This window comes from Erythrolamprus reginae, chromosome 8, assembly GCF_031021105.1.
Source record: "Erythrolamprus reginae isolate rEryReg1 chromosome 8, rEryReg1.hap1, whole genome shotgun sequence".
Lineage (NCBI taxonomy): Eukaryota > Metazoa > Chordata > Lepidosauria > Squamata > Dipsadidae > Erythrolamprus > Erythrolamprus reginae.
In genome coordinates, this window is record NC_091957.1 from 53,721,443 (window position 1) to 53,739,100 (window position 17,658).

A 17,658-nucleotide genomic window follows, 5' to 3' on the forward strand; every position below is an offset into this window, starting at 1 on the left:
ACATAACAATAAGAAAGGATAAGATAGGATAGGATAGGATAGGAAAGGAAAGGAATGGAATGGATTGGAATGGAATGGAATAGACCTCATGGTCCATCTAGTCTGCCCTTATACTATTTTCTGTATTTTATCTTAGGATGGATATATGTTTATACCAGGCATGTTTAAATCCAGTTACTGTGGATTTATCTACCACGTCTGCTGGAAGTTTGTTCCAAGGATCTACTACTCTTTCAGTAAAATAATATTTTCTCATGTTGCTTTTGATCTTTCCCCCTACTAACTTCAGATTGTGTCCCCTTGTTCTTGTGTTCACTTTCCTATTAAAAACACTTCCCTCCTGGACCTTATTTAACCCTTTAACATATTTAAATGTTTCGATCATGTCCCCCCTTTTCCTTCTGTCCTCCAGACTATACAGATGGAGTTCATGAAGTCTTTCCTGATACGTTTTATGCTTAAGACCTTCCACCATTCTTGTAGCCTGTCTTTGGACCCGTTCAATTTTGTCAATCTCTTTTTGTAAGTGAGGTCTCCAGAACTGAACACAGTATTCCAAATGGGGTCTCACCAGTGCTCTATATAAGGGGATCACAATCTCCCTCTTCCTGCTTGTTATACCTCTAGCTATGCAGCCAAGCATCCTACTTGCTTTTCCTACTGCCCGACTACACTGCTCACCCATTTTGAGAAATCACTGCCCCCAAATCCTTCTCTTCTGAAGTTTTTGCTAACACAGAACTGCCAATGCAATACTCAGATTGAGGATTCCTTTTCCCCAAGTGCATTGTTTTACATTTGGAAACATTAAACTGCAGTTTATTTATTGCATTTCTTTGCCACCCAGCTCACCAACATGGTAAGCTCTGGGCAGCATGCTTCCGGTATTAATTCACTGTGTTGGATCACCCTAACGGCGGACTATCGATTTTCCATTTAGATGCTGTGCAAATTTGTTCCGAGTTGCTCTGGGTGAGGTTTTCAAACAGCCGTTTTTATAATGATGTATTTCAAAGTGATGGATTCGGCGTGTTGGCTTGTGCAGGCCATTGAGTGGGCTATCATTAGGTAATTGGGATGCTTTTATGGGCTTCATTGTTGTTGTTTCTTTCTCTCTTTTTTTTCAGGGTCGCCACGTGAAAACAGGGCAGCTGGCGGCAATCAAGGTTATGAATGTAACCGAGGTGAGCAGAGACATGAGTTGGTTTTGTCCAGGGGCAAAATAATAAACGAATGTGTTTCTCGAAACACGGCATTGAAGATGAGGGATGGTTGTGTTTCAGACTCACACAAGTACTGGGAATCCAGAGAGTCAAGGGGAGAGATAGATAGATAGATAGATAGATAGATAGATAGATAGATAGATAGATAGATAGATAGATAGAGATAGATAGATAGATACATAGATACATACATAGATAGATACATAGATACATACATAGATACATACATAGATAGACAGATACATAGATAGATACATAGATAGATAGAGACATGAGTTGGTTTGTCCAGGGGCAAAATAATAAACAACTGTGTTTCTCGAAACACGGCCTTGAAGATGAGGGATGGTTGTGTTTGAGACTCACACAAGGACTGGGAATCCAGAGAGTCAAGGGGAGAGATAGATAGATAGATAGATAGATAGATAGATAGATAGATAGATAGATAGATAGATAGATGATAGATAGATAGATAGATAGATAGATAGATAGATAGATGATAGATAGATAGATAGATAGATAGATAGATAGATAGATAGATGATAGATAGATAGATAGATAGATGATAGATAGATAGATAGATAGATAGATAGATAGATGATAGATAGATAGATAGATAGATGATAGATAGATAGATGATAGATAGATAGATAGATGATAGATACATAGATGATAGATAGATAGATAGATAGATAGATAGATAGATAGATAGATGATACATAGATAGATAGATAGATGATAGATAGATAGATAGATAGATAGATAGATAGATAGATAGATAGATAGAAACATACAGTAGAAACCTAGAAAATTGACGGCTTAGAAACATACAGTAGAAACCTAGAAGATTGACCACATAAAAAGACCACATGGTCCATCTAGTCTGCCCTTATACTCTTTCCTGTGTTTTATCTTAGGATGGATCTATTTTTATCCCAGGCATGTTTCAATTCAGTGACTGTGGATTTACCACCCATCTCTGCTGGAAGTTTGCTCCAAGCATCTACTACTCTTGCAGTAAAATAATATTTTCAAAAGTCTTCGGAGAGGGGCGGCATACAAATCGAATAAATAATAATAATAATAATAAAAAGAGTTAATGATACAGCCACGCATGCAGAGAGCGATGCATAGGCAACAACAACAACTGAGAGATTATTATCAAAGAAAATGAGGCCACCTGTGGTTGGGTGGGGCTGTGGTCATTAGTGAGGCTGCTATAAAGAGCAGCCTGTGGGTTTGGCCATTGTGGAGGATTATATGATCGTGGTGTTTCGTGCCTGCTTTACTGACTTTGACCTTTTGTGTGCTGATTTTTCCCCACTTTGAAACTAAACCAGAGCAAAGTGTTTTTCACTATGTGAAAGAAGAAGGACTGTGAATTGCCTCACAGCTGCAAGCTAGAACCAGTTTGTTTGGAGACCAGTTCTCTTTGCTATACCAAAAGAGGGCTTGGTTTAAGTGAATTTTCATTATAAAGAACATTGTTTTGAATTTTCAAACGTGTGTGTGTCTGAAATTTGTACCTGTGAATTTTTGGGAGAAGTCTACCAGAGAGCCTGACAGAACAGCAGTTAGCTGAAGTAGCCTGTAGTGCTACACTCTAACCACTGGGCCATTTCCTTTTGGCTTACTCTACCCTGGCCTGGGTTGTCTTGACCTCCTGGTCTTTCACCAACGAGCCTCTTTGCTCTTTGGAATCTAGGGCAGTGTTGCAATGCTGAGACAAGAAGAAGTTGTCAGTTCTATTTCTGGTTTTGCGGTCTCCGTTCCTCAATTTTTATTTTTATTTTCTTAGAAAGGACATAGATTTTTAACAACCGTTGTCTTACTTTGTAAGCATCTCGAACCCTCTGTGTGTGTGTGTGTCTAAATTTAGCCGCTTCAAATTTTTGCCTTTGCAAGCCCTAAAATGAGCGTTTGCTCAGTTCTTCCAAGGCAGGCGGGCACAATTTCTCTTCCATTGCTGCTCAGGGGTTGCTTTTCGTCTTCATTTTTCAGCTACTGAGATGCTTCTGTTGTGAGCTGCCCAGGCAGCAAAATGCGACGTTGGTCACCATGGGATAATCAGACATCTGCCGGGCAGAAATTTGTCGGTAGTGCATTTCAGGGAGGGGTGGAGGCAGTGATGGGCTCCTACGGGTACGGTCAGGTATGCAGAACCTGTAGAAAAAGTTTGGCCAGGTGCACAGAACAGGTAGGGAAAAAAATGATTTATTTTCTTTTTTTCCCCTTCTGGGCTCTGGGTATGTTTTTCCTATTGCAATAAATGTGTATAATTTTAGAAGAGCTGTGCGTGTGTGTTTGTGTACATACTCATGCAGTTTATATAGTAGTTCATGTACACTGTTCAAAAAATAATATTAAAGGGAACACTTAAACAACACAATATAACTCCAAATAAATCAAACTTCTGTGTTGTGAGCCGCCCGAGTCTTCGGAGAGGGGTGGCATACAAATCTAATAAATTATTATTATTATTATTATTATTATTATTATTATTATTATTATTAACTCAAATTGTTCACTTAGGAAGCAGCACTGATTGACAATCAATTTCACCTGCTGTTGTGCATATTCAAGTTTGGACAGAACAAAGTATTCAATGGGAATATTTCATTCATTCAGATCTAGGATGGGTTCTTTGAAGGTTCCCCCTTTATTTTTTTGAGTAGTATATATTTTTGTGTGTCTCTGTGTAATATGTATGAACAGATATGGCATGTATACATAGAATCAAATGGTATATTTTGGATGTTCAGTAATAATAAACAAACAAACAAATAAATAAATAAGAGGCCAGGCACCCTAACCCTAATCCAAACTCTTGACGTGAGTGAGGTCGAGTTGGCCACCTTTAAAGATTATATTATATTATATTAGATTTATTGGATTTATATGCCGCCCCTCTCCGAAAACTCGGGGCAGCTCACAACAATAATAAAAAACAGTACACAATAACAAATCCAATGCCCACCAATCTAATTACTATTTAAAATTAGTAATTTCATAAAACAATCCCAATATATATAAAAAACAGGCACACAGTCAATCAATTAACAAGCCAGTCATGTGACCTTTAAGCCACTCCCACCTGGTCACATGGTTGGCAAGCCACACCCACAAAATAAGCCATGCCCACAGTGCGGTAGTAAAAATCCTAGGCTAGTGTTCCTGATACCTAAGTGTGAGAGTGATGAGGAGGTAGAAACTGAGGACCAACGAGAGACTGTAGCAGCTCCAGTTAGGGTATTGAGTGAGTCAGAGGAGGAAGAGGATATAGAGGAGGGGCCCATGTTAGATGCAAGAGTGAGGAGAACTATATCCAGATATGAGTATCTGAGAAGGAAGATATCTATGTGTTGGTGGCTCTATGGATCATTTGGCCACGCCTTGTCACTATATAAGGGACAGCATTGCGAGAAGTGGACATGATGAACAATGTTCATAAATCATGGCTGAATCATGTAATCTGCATAAGTCTGAAGAGCTACAGAGAAAAGTAAGTCTAGTTGATGGAGAGAATCCCTTCAAAGGAATCCCTAATGAGTCGCTGTCTTCTGATCCAGACCTGTCCTTATCTCAGAGACATTAATCCGAAAACTCTGCCAAAATGGACTAATTTAGAGTTTGGACTATTAACTATTTTTGCCTGAACCTTTTGTAAGCAATAGACTCTTTTTTTAATCCTTGGAGTGTGTGTGGTTTTTAATTCTGATCGGTGACCTGTCTAGACAGAACAATATCCCACCTTTTTTGTTCATTTTAGGATGAGGAGGAAGAAATCAAATTGGAAATTAATATGCTGAAGAAGTATTCTCACCATCGGAACATTGCGACCTACTATGGTGCTTTTGTCAAGAAAAGTCCAGCAGGTCAGGACGATCAGTTATGGGTAAGTCGTTGTCTTCTTCTCTTTCTTCTGTACTTATACGCGTGTTGGGCATTTTAGATAACTTTTAGTTCCCATGGAGGAACTGATTGGTTCTTGGAGGGCAGTGATGGGTTTCAAAAAAATCTTATTGCATTCTTTGACAAAGTGACAAGAGGAATGCTGTTGATTTAATTTACTTGCACTTCAATAAGGCATTTGATAAAGTAAACCATAACCTACTAGTAGATAAAGCTGAAAAATGTGGGTTAGACAGCATCACTACTAGATGGATTCAAAACTGGCTAACCAACTGCACTCAACGTGTAGTGCTCAATGGAACTGTATCTACATGGAGAGATTTGTGCAATGGAGCACCCCACTGCACTCAACGTGTAGTGCTCAATGGAACTGTATCTACATGGAGAGATTTGTGCAATGGAGCACCCCAAGACTTTGCTTAGGTCCAGTACTCTTCAACATCTTGATTTGGATGAGGGGATAGATGGGGAACTCATTCAATTTGCAGATGACACCAAACTGGCAGGAATAGCCAACACTCCAGAAGACTGGCACAAAATACAGAAGGATCTTGACAAACGTGAACATTGGGTGCTCTCTAATAAAGTGAAATTCAATGGTGAAAAAAGTAAGATTCTACATTTAGGCAAGAAAAACAAAACACACAGGTACAATATATGTGGTACCTTGCTCAACAGTAGTAACTGTGAGAGGGATCTTGGAGTCCTAGTGGACAACCATTTAAATAGGAGCCAGCCGTGTGCAGCAGCTGCCAAAAAAGCCAACACAGTTCTAGGCTGCGTCAACAGAGGGATAGAATCAAGATCACGTGAAGTGTTAATACCACTTTATAAGGCCTTGGTAAGGCCACACTTGGAATACGGAATTCAGTTTTGGTCGCCACAATGTAAAAAGAATATTGAGACTCTAGAAAGAGTGGAGAGAAGAACAACAAAGATGATTAGGGGACTGGAGGCTAAAGCACATGAAGAACGGTTGCAGGAACTGGGCATGGCTAGTTTAATGAAAGGAAGGACCAGGGAAGACACAATAGCAGTGTTCCAGTAACTCAGGGGTTGCCACAAAGAAGAGAGAGTCAACTCATTCGCCAAAGCACCTAAGGGAAGAACATGGATGGAAACTAATCAAGGAAAGAAGCAACTTAGAACTAAGGAGAATTTTCCTGACAGTTAGAACAATTAATTTGTGGAACAACACTAGAGGTTTTTAAGAAGATGTTAGATTACCATTTGTTTTAAGTGGTATAGGGTTTCCTGACCAAGCAGGGGGTTAGACTAGAAGACCTCCAAGGCCACTTCCAGTTCTGTTGTTGTTGTTGTTACAATTGGCCACTGTGATACAATTGTAGATGATGATGATGATTGATGATGATGATGATAATAATAATAATAATAATAATAATAATAATAATAATAATAATAAAACCAGAGACCTTGTTCTCTCTGCTTTCTGTTAAGACACCAAGATACGGTGGTACCTCTACTTACGAACTTAATTCGTTCCGTGACCAGGTTCTTAAGTAGAAAAGTTTGTAAGAAGAAGCAATTTTTCCCATAGGAATCAATGTAAAAGCAAATAATGTGTGCGATTGAGGAAACCACAAGGAGGGTTGAGGCCCTGTTTCCTCCCAGGAGATTCCTAGAGAGGCCCCATGGAGGCTTCTCCCTGCCTTTTCTGGCCCTGTTTCCTCCCAGGAGATTCCTAGAGAGGCCCCATGGAGGCTTCTCCCCACCTTTTCCGGCCCTGTTTCCTCCCAGCAGATTACTAGAGAGGCCCCACGGAGGCTTCTCCCCACCTTTTCCGGCCCTGTTTCCTCCCAGGAGATTCCTAGAGAGGCCCCACGGAGGCTTCTCCCCACCTTTTCTGGCCCTATTTCCTCCCAGGAGATTCCTAGAGAGGTCCCACTGAGGCTTCTCCCCACCTTTTCCAGCCCTGTTTCTTCCCAGGAGATTCCTAGAGAGGCCCCACAGAGGCTTCTCCCTGCCTTTTCCAGTTACAGTTTGGGAGGCTGGAGTTTGTAAGTGGAAAATGGTTCTTGAGAAGAGACAAAAAAAATCCTGAACACCCGGTTCTTATCTAGAAAAGTTCGTAAGTAGAGGCGTTCTTAGGTAGAGGCACCACTGTATGTGAATCTTTGCTCTGCATTATCTCTTAAAGAGGCCAGATATGCGCTAAAACAGGAGGAGATAGTTAAAACTGGTCAGGAAAATACCAGAGGGGGTTGAGAAACATCTAGCCAAGGAAAGGAGCTTCCCCAGACTATTTTGTCTGGAGTCTTTTATCATCCGTGGGTTTAGACGTTGCAATTCAGGCCTGGATGCAGAACACCATATTCTCTGTAGCCTTCAGGTCTTCAGCTAATCTCAACAATTTTGTGGTTGCGTTGGGAGATGAGCCACCACGAGTGACCATCTGGAAGCTCTGACGGATAGCCGCTGTAATTGTCGCTTTGCACAGTTGTCCGCGTAATTAGGACCCGTGATTAAAGCAGGGGAACCGAAGGGAAGCAACTATGTCAATTGTGTGTTTGCTGTGGAAGGGATGATGTTGCGGTGGGGAGCTTAGGCAAGCAGTTCTCGAGGAAGGGTTATATTTCAGCTGTATGGTGAAGGCAGTGAAATGCATGATCCATTCCCATTTCTTCTCTCTCTCTCTCTTTCCATTTCTCTCCTTCTTTCCCTCTCTTTCTCCCTCCCACCTTCCCCATCTCTCTCCCTCTGCCTCTCTACTTCTTTCTCTCTTTCTCCTTCACTCTTTCTCCCTCCATCTCTCTCCCTCCCTCTCTCCTTCTCTGTCTTTCTCCTTCTCTCTTTCTCACTGTCTCCCTCCATCTCTCCCCCTCCACCTCTCTCTTTCTCCTTCTCTCTCTCTTTCTCCTTCTCTCTTTCTCCCTCCATCTCTCCCCCTCCGCCTCTCCTTTTCTCTCTCTTTCTCTCTTCCCCCTTCTCTCAGTCTCCCTCCCTTCCTATCTCCCCTCTCTCTCTCCTCTCTCTCCTTCTCTCTCTATTTCTCTCTCTCCCCCTCCCTCTCTCCCCTCCCTCTCTCCTTCTCTCTCTCTTTCTCTCTCTAACCCTTCCTCTTTCTCCCCCTCCCTCTCTCCTTTTTTCTCCCACTGTCTCCGTCTCTCTCCCTCCCTCTCTGCTTCTCTCTCTCTTTTGCCTTCTCTGTCTCTTTCTCCTTCTCATTCTCCCCTTCTGTCTCCCTCCATCTTCCTCCTGCTTCCCTCCTTCTCTCTCCCTCTCTCTAGGTAGGTAGGTAGGTAGGTAGGTAGGTAGGTAGGTAGGTAAATGACTGGCTGGCTGGCCTGATGGATGGATGGATGGATGCCTGGTAAACCTTCTGTAACTAGCAACCATCATTTTGCTTTTAATTCCTCAGTTGGTGATGGAGTATTGTGGGGCTGGATCAGTCACCGATTTGGTGAAGAAAACGAAGGGGAATTGCTTCAAGGAAGACTGGATCGCCTACATCTGCAGAGAGGTCCTTAGAGTAAGTCTCCCTGGGTTGAAATGTTGAATGAAACCCTTGAAAACCACCTTGGAAATGACCAACAGACAAGGGAATCCTCAATTTACGATTGCAATTTGATCCCCAAATTTCTTTTGCTGAGTAAGACGGGGGTTAAGTGACTTTTGCCAAAGTTGTTATGTGAATCCCTGTAGATATTGTGTTAGTAACTCGGTTGCAGGGTTGGGTTCCTCCCAGTTCAGACTGGTTCCTCCCAGTTCATCACTGTCCTAGGCCAGTGATGGCAAACCATTTTTTTCTTCGGGTGCCGAAAGTGTATGCACGCTTGCTATCGCCCATGCGCGAGTGCCCACACCCATAATTCAATGCCTGGGGAGGGCGAAAACAGCTTCCCCTGCCCCCTGGAGGCCCTCCGGAGGCTGAAAATGGCCTGTTTCCCAACTTCTGGTGGGCCCAGTAGGCTCGTGTTTCTCCCTCCCCAGGCTCCAAAGGCTTCCCTGGAGCCGGGAGAGGGTAAAATCTCCCTCCCCGTCCCCCTGGAGGCTCTCTGGAAGCCAAAAACGCCCTCCTAGCGCCTCTGTGCAAACCAAATATCAGCTGGCCAACACACACATCCACGTTGGAGCTAAGCTAGGGCAACGGCTTGCATGCCAGAAGTTATAGCTCTGCGTGCCACCTGTGGCACCTGTGCCATAGGTTTGCCATCACTGTCCTAAGCACTTGCGGTAGGAATCTATGGTTGCAACAGTTTTGAAAAGACGCAGAAATGAGCCATAAAGATAAAGCTGGGTCGTCTTTCTTTTAGGGTCTGTCACACTTACATGCTCACCATGTTATCCATCGAGATATTAAGGGGCAGAACGTGCTGTTAACGGAAAACGCTGAAGTGAAATTAGGTAGGTATGTGATGTGTCTGGGTTTTGCACAGAGGGTGCTGACCTCCTCTTCCTCTTCCTCCTCTTCCTCTTCTTCCTCCTCCTCTTCTTCCTCGTTCTCCTCCTATACCTTTTCTTCTTCTTCTTCTTCTTCTTCTTCTTCTTCTTCTTCTTCTTCTTCTTCTTCTTCATCTTCTTCTTCTTCTTTATCCCCCTCCTCCTTCCTCTTCCTCCTCCCTCTTCCTCTTTTCCTTCTTCCCCCTCACTCCCTCCTCCCTCTTCCCCCTCCCCCACACCTCCTCCTCCTCCTCTTCTTCTCCTTCTTCTCCTTTTCCTCCTCCTTCTACTCTTCCTCCACCTCCTTTCTTCTTTCCTTCTTTCCTTCCTTCCCCCTCCTCTTCTTCCTCCCTGTTCCTCCTCCTCCTCCTCTTCTTCTTTTTCTTCGTCCCCTTCCTCCTCCCTCTTCCCCCTTCCCCCCTCCTCCTCCTCTTCTTCTTCTTCCCCCTCCCCCTCTTCCTCTCTCCTCCTCCTCTTCTTTTTCTTCACCCTCCCTCCCCCTCCCCCTCCTCCTCCTCTTCTTCTTCTTCCCCCTTCTCCTCCTTCTCTTCCTCCTCCTCCTCTTCTTCTTTTTCTTCACCCCCCTCCCCCTCTTCCTCCTCCTTTTCTTAAGCCACAGTTTTCAAAGTTATTGCTTTGTGATTCCCCTCCCCCCCTTTTGCAGTTGATTTTGGAGTCAGTGCTCAGCTAGACCGGACGATTGGCAGGAGAAACACTTTCATTGGGACACCTTACTGGATGGCGCCTGAAGTTATTGCTTGTGATGAAAACCCAGAATCAACCTATGACTACAGGGTAAGTTTTCCCATTGACGTCTATCCACTCCAAGTCAATGGAAAGGAATCATACATTTGCTCCTTATTAGGAAGGGAAAAAATAATTCCTCCAATTGAATTGTGTGATGTTATTAATCAGGGTATCCAACCTTGGCAACCTCAAGATATCTGTCTGTCCATCCATCCCTCCATATATCCAAATACCATCTATCCATCTGTCCACCTATCATCTATCTATACCTCCATCTATACCTCATTTTATTCATATATTATCTATCCATCTTCTATCCAGCCATCATCTATCCATTCACCTATCTCAATAGCTCTATGCCTCTATCATCTATTTTTGTTCATTTATCCGTCCTTCTATGAATTTGTCACCTATCTATCTATCTATCTATCATCTATCTATCTATCTACCTACCTACCTACCTACCTATCATATATCCACCTATCATCTATCCATTGTATCTGGCCATCTAGCCCTATCTATATGTCTGTCTGTCTATCTATATATCTGTCTCTCTAATCTTTCTACCTATCTATCTACCTCTCTCTCTATCAATCTATCTATTTATCTATCATCTGTCTGTCCGTCTATCTAATCTTTCTTTCTACCTACCTACCTCTCTACCTCTCTCTCTTTCTCTCTCCCCCCTGTGCGTGTGAGTGTGTATTTATGTATTCTCTCTCTCTATCCTATCTATCTATCTACCTACCTACCTATCATCTCATCTCTCTAGCTATCCATGTATCTACCTAATATTGCATGTCTTTATCTATCTATCTTATCTATCTATCTATCTCTATCTATCTCTCTATCTCTCTATCTCTCTCTCTCTCTCTCTCTCTCTCTCTCTCTCTCTCTCTCTCTCTATCTATCTATCTCATCAGCAGGAAAGTGGAAAGACGGTTAAATGATTTTCTCACTTCCCCAATTCTCTTTTATATCCAGACACACATAGCTGACCATATTCTTATTTCCTCTTTTTCTCTCTCGATATGAACTGCTTGGCTTAGCAGTCCCTCCGGTCATAAATATTGCCTTTTATTCTCTTTGAAGTGCAGCCCTCCTGGACTTTTGAACCAGTATCATTTCTGTCTCACCTTCTATGCTTCATCTTGATTTCTGCCTTTTCTTTCCTTCCTTCCTTCCTTCCTTCCTTCCTTCCTTCCTCCTTGATCGATACCTGCTGCACTTTGCTACGGTTTCAAGCTACGTATCTCTAAACGACAGAGAGGAGCCAAGGATGCTTCACAAGGGATTTCTAACCCTGCATGAGTCCAGCCTTTCTCAACTACTCATTAAAGGAGCCCTGTCCACTTTCAAGGAGAGAGATGAAGCTACTTCTATGAGCAGCAAAGAGGGGGCATGTTCGTGTGGCTCCAGAAACACTTTTGAATTTCCCGCAAAGTGAGCATCACCCTTAAAGTTAGGCATGATAAAAAAAACATTATTTTGCAGAAAAGCATTAATTGGCTAATGGGTTGAAATAATCTTAAAAATTTGGGAAATGTACTATTTAGAGGGGGGGGAAGAAGTCTGAAACTTTTGTGTTATTATGCCTGGGTTTTTTAAATTTCTTTTTGCTAACCTTTGATTATACAAAGTTTTTTTAGTTTATAGAAAAATGTATAAAGGAGGGAAGGAAGCACTGTGGCATAATGGTTAATTATTTTATATATTTTTTATTTATTTATTTATTTTGTCCAATACACAATGAGGGTTTTAGTGGGTATATATATATATATACACATAGTAAAATACATGATGAAGGTTATAGAGGAGATACTCATAGTAAAATATATCTAAGAAAGAATAGAATAGAAGATATAGTAATAGAACATATCAATGAAAAAATAGAAGAAGAGATATAGGAATAGAAGAAAGGTATAGGAGATATAGGAGAGCAATAGGACAGGGGACGGAAGGCACTCTAGTGCACTTGTACTCGCCCCTTACTGACCTCTTAGGAATCTGGAGAGGTCAACCGTGGATAATCTAAGGGTAAAGTGTTGGGGGTTGGGGGATGACACAATTGAGTCCGGTAATGAATTCCATGCTTCGACAACTCGGTTACTGAAGTCATATTTTTTACAGTCAAGTTTGGAGCGGTTAATATTAAGTTTAAATCTGTTGTGTGCTCTTGTGTTGTTGTGGTTGAAGCTGAAGTAGTCGCCGACAGGCAGGACGTTGCAGCATATGATCTTGGGGGCAATACTTAGATCTTGTTTAAGGCATCTTAGTTCTAAACTTTCTAGGCCCAGGATTGAAAGTCTAGTCTCGTAGGGGATTCTGTAAATGTTGGCTTCCTTAATCTGCTTCTTCTAGCTCCATACAACACATGAAGCCCTAAACAAATCCATTTGACTCCTGCTTTTCATTCCATCAACAACCTTTTTTTTTTCCAGAGTGACTTGTGGTCCTTGGGTATCACCGCAATCGAAATGGCTGAAGGAGCTCCCCGTAAGTTGACTGCGTGTTTAAAAATTCTTTGTGGCTACTTAGCAGTATTTATTTATTTATTTATTCATTAGATTTGTATGCCGCCCCTCTCCGTAGACTCAGGGCGGCTCACAACAACAATAAAACAATGTATAACAAATCTAATAATTTAAAATTCACTAAAAACCCCTTATTAAAAAGCAAAAACATACACACAAACATACCATGCATAAACTGTATAGGCCCGGGGGAGATGTTTCAATTCCCCCATGCCTGACGACAGAGGTGGGTTTTAAAGAGTTTACGAAGGGCAAGGAGGGTGGGGGCAATTCTAATCTCCGGGGGGGAGCTGGTTCCAGAGGGTCAGGGCCGCCACAGAGAAGGCTCTTCCCCTGGTCCTGCCAAATGACATTGTTTAGTCGACAGGACCCGGAGAAGGCCAACTCTGTGGGAACTGACCAGTCGCTGGGATTCGTGCGGCAGAAGGCGGTCCCAGAGATATTCTGGTCCGATGCCATGAAGGGCTTTATAGGTCATAACCAACAGCTTTTGACCCTGTGATCAACTGATTTTTTTCAACAGTATCACAGGTTCATGTTTGGGAATGGTGCAGTGGCCGAGTGGTAGGGCTCTTGTCTCACAATCAGGAGTTCAATCCTAGGTAGGAGGCAGATATTTCTCTCTCTGGGCACCATAAGAATATATCTTGTGGGACCGCCTTCTGCCGCACGAATCCCAGCGACTGGCCAGGTCCCATAGAGTCGGCTTTCTCCAGGTTCCATCAACTAGACAATGTCTAGGAGAAGAGCCTTCTCTGTGGGGGGGCCCGGCCCTCTGAAATCATCTCCCCCTGGAGATTCGTACTGCTCCCATCCTCCTTGCCTTTCAAAAGAGCCTTAAGACTCATTTATGCCCTCAGGTGCTTTGGAGAATAGGTTGATTCCTTCTTCTTTGTGGCAACCCCTGAGATATTGGAAGACTGCTATCACGTCTCCACTTTAGGATGGATCTATGTTTATCCCAGGCATGTTTCAATTCAATTCCTGTGGATTGACCAACCACGTCTGCTGGAAGTTTGTTCCAAGCATCTACTCCTCTTTCAGTCAAATAATATTTTCTCACGTTGCTTCTGATCTTTCCCCCAACTAACCTTTACCTATTCAGGATTAGAGAACTTAAGTCACAGCTATGGGCAGTGGGGATGTAAACCTGGCTCAGAGTATTTATTTTTAATATATATATATATATTGTATTTATTTTTTTATTGTAGCTCTGTTTTTTATTGTAGCTCTGTTTTTTATTGTAGCTTTGTGCGACATGCATCCGATGAGAGCCCTCTTTCTGATTCCACGGAACCCTTCTCCGAAACTGAAGTCTAGGAAATGGTAAAGCATCGGTTTCAATTATAATCAATGCCCGGTTGTCTCTTGTTAGGGTGGAGGGTCTCATTTGGGTTTCCAACAGTTGCAATCTCATCTTGCTCCTCGGATTGAAGTCCAAGTGCTTCTCTTCGGCAGACGTTTCATTACCCAACTAGGGAACATCATCCTTATTAGAAGGGAGTGGAGTTTGCTCTCTGTCTGTCTGTCTTACCGGCTTGCTTGTTGGCGGAAGCGATGTTTTCCTCTTGGTAACACTTATGATGTTATCGAGTTGAATAATGAAACATCTGCAAGAAAGCAACCAATTTCAGAGTGCACCAAGGACCTCCCTCCCTCTCCATCTCTCTGTCTCTGTATCGCTCTCTTTCCCTTTCTCTGTCTCTGTCTCCCTCCCTCCCTTCCCCCCTCTCTCTTCCTCTCTCCCTCTCTCTGTCTCTCTATCTCTCTCTTTCCTTCTCTCTGTCTCTGTCTCCCTCCCTCCCTCCCTCTCTCTCTGTTATTCTCTGCTATTTCTGGTTTGTCTATGTGAGTTTGCTGTAGAATTGTGTGTTCAAATGTTGGTCTAATGTATTTTATAAGTAGAGGTGTATAATATTGCTATAAGTATTGCGAGTATTGACTGATGTAATTGTGTATGACTAGGATTGCTCTTGACGAAGATATTTGCCAAAGTAAATAATATTTATGCACTTAATGTATCTGGTTATCTGAATTACTACTTGTATCTCTGGTTTGATCTTCACCCATAATGTCGTTGTCGTCGTCTCCTCCTCCTCCTCCTCCTCCTCCTCCTCCTCCTCCTTCTTCTTCTTCTTTTCTTCTTCTTCTTCTTCTTCTTCTTCTTCTTCCTCCTCCTCTTCTGCTTCCTCTTCCCCTCCTCCTTCCTTCCTTCCTTCCTTCCTTTTTTCATTCATTCATTCATTCATTCATTCATTCATTTATTTATTTATTTATTTGATTCGGCTTTTATGCCGCCCAATCCCAAAGGACTCAGGGCAGCTTACAATAACAATCTACATACAAAAGCAATAAAAAGAAGTCAAATATACAATCTAAAACTATAAAACCCTGATTAAAAACCCATAATTAAAATTAGATTATTTGTGTCATTTTTCCTGATTTCTTTCACTTGGGGGTTTTTTTTAGGTCAAAAAAGTTTCTGAACTTTGTCGACAGTTGCTTGGTCAAAAATTACACGCATCGGCCTGTGACCGAGACTCTGCTCAAGCATTCCTTCATCAGGGACATGCAAAACGAACGCCAAGTTCGCATCTTGCTAAAAGATCATCTAGACAGAACCAGGAAGAAAAAAGGAGAAAAAGGTGATTTCTACATTCTTTTTTTTTTTAATAGACTTTACTAAACAATTAAAATGAACAAAGTTAACATACTTGTTTGGTGTTGGTTGAAGTTTTTAGGCTCACATTTCAGCAGTTTACCATTCTTTTTTCTATATAGATTCTAGATCAATGAAGTATATTTGAAGTATATTTATTATAATTTGTTCTTATTGAGTTACCCAGTTATCACATAAGCCTAGACTGAATTTATACACGATAAACAAAAAAGGAAAGGAAAGGAAAGAGAAGGAAAAGGGAAAAAAAAGGAAAGGCTAAAAAAAGGAAAAAGGAAAGGAAAAAAGAGATACTATTGGTTAATGGATTTGTACTGTTTTTGTTGTTGTGAGCCGCTCCGAGTCTCCGGAGAAGGGCGGCATACAAATCTAATTAATTAATTGATTGATTGATTGATTGATTGATTGATTAAGAAAGAAAGAAAGAAAGAAAGAAAGAAAGATAAATAAACTGTTTCCGTTGACTCACGTATTTAAGCGAACTGTTTCCAAGTGCATTTATGCAATTAATGATTTTTTAATTTGTAAGAACATAGTTTTTGTACAGTAAGATACAATTATTTAGAGTAATACACACAGTAGATATAGAGGAAGATAGATTAGATAGGGGTGAGAGAGAGAGGAACAGAGAGAACCAGATAGATAAAGCATTCTCATAGCTTAATTCCTTTATGTCTTCTCTCCCTTCCTCCCTCTCATATAAACACACCAGTAGTTATTGTAAAACCTTATACTATTTATTTATTTATTATTTATTACTTAGATTTGTATGCCGCCCCTCTCCGAAGACTCGGGGCGGCTATTGGTTTGTGTGCAGAAGGATCCTGGGTGAGTAGGTGGAGCCTCCTGGCAATGGCGCTACCTGTTCTAAGAACCGGGCAGAATTGGGAGCAACCCACCGGTGAAACACAAATATACCCTAACACAGTGTTTCCCAACCTTGGCAACTTGAAGATATTTGGACTTCAACTCCCAGAATTCCCTAGCCAGCGAATGCTGGCTGGGGAATTCTGGGAGTTGAAGTCCAGATACCTTCAAGTTGCCAAGGTTGGGAAACACTGCCCTAACATATGGAGCATACTTTCTGTGCCATGCCTGGAACAATAATGCTTCTTTGGTATGATTTATGCCTCCCATCCCTCTCTTTTATTTAGATGAAACCGAATACGAGTACAGTGGAAGCGAGGAAGAAGGGGACGAGTTGAACGAAGACGAAGGAGAACCAAGGTTTGGTTTTGCTTTTGCTGGTCAAATTGGAACAATTTTTGGGATGGGACCAATGCCTCCCCAGTCCACAGGCCTTAAAGTTGCCCATGAGGTTGGACCACTCCAGCTAGAGAGCCTACGGGACAAGTATCTGTGGAGTTAGTGTGCTTAGGTCAAACCATAGGTGGCATCGTTCTAGGTTGTCCAAGCCCCAAATTTCAAGCCTGGTGGCATAAAGTACTTTTGTTGTGAGCAGAGGAGTGGAGGACTCTTCTCCTGAAATACTTCTGGACTCGCTCAATTGTATTAATGTCAGTTATACAGTGTGGATTCCAGGCAGATGCACTGTATTCAAGAATTGGTCTGGCAAAGGTTTTGTATGTCCTGGTTTGTCTCAGGCCAGAGAACCCTGGCTACGAATTGTGTTCTGCAAGAAAAGGTGGGGAGATAAATATTGCAGGCCACAATTTGTTGGATCAGAAAGGAAAGGAACAGATTGAATTTTAAAGACGCCCCTCTACTGGCAGGCTTGGGGCCATTGAAACTTTAATATCTTGTCCTGCCCAATGAATGAAAGTACGATGCATGGTGTATGAATCTGTTTGTTTGATTTTTAACTATGGGGATTTTTAGTTTGTAATTTTATCTAGATTTCCAACATGTTTTGTATTACAGTACCTTGGTGAAAGCCGCCTTGAGTCTCAGGAGAAGGGCGGTATAGAAATAGAAAGAAAGAAAGAAGGAAGGAAGGAAGGAAGGAAGGAAGGAAGGAAAAGAATGAAAGAAGGAAGGGAAGGAAGGAAGAAGGAAGGAAGGAAGGAAGGAAGGAAGGAAAGAAGGGAAAGCCGCCTTGAGTCTCAGGAGAAGGGTGGTATAGAAATTGAAAGAAAGAAAGAAGGAAGGAAGGAAGGAAGGAAGGGAAAGAATGAAAGAAGGAAGGAAAGGAAGTTAGGGAGAAAGA

General features: G+C 42.0%; 1 protein-coding gene across 1 annotated transcript in view; it reads left to right on the top strand.

The window, feature by feature from the left end:
- NRK (Nik related kinase) overlaps positions 1 to 17,658 on the top strand; it is a 96,403-nt gene that overhangs the window by 11,734 nt on the left and 67,011 nt on the right. Inside the window, 9 exon segments of the mRNA XM_070759943.1 lie at positions 1,069 to 1,184; positions 4,990 to 5,115; positions 8,512 to 8,622; positions 9,407 to 9,497; positions 10,198 to 10,328; positions 12,722 to 12,776; positions 14,062 to 14,140; positions 15,284 to 15,459; positions 16,646 to 16,718. Of these exon segments, the coding sequence (XP_070616044.1) occupies positions 1,086 to 1,184; positions 4,990 to 5,115; positions 8,512 to 8,622; positions 9,407 to 9,497; positions 10,198 to 10,328; positions 12,722 to 12,776; positions 14,062 to 14,140; positions 15,284 to 15,459; positions 16,646 to 16,718 (941 nt within the window). The 5' untranslated portion in view covers positions 1,069 to 1,085.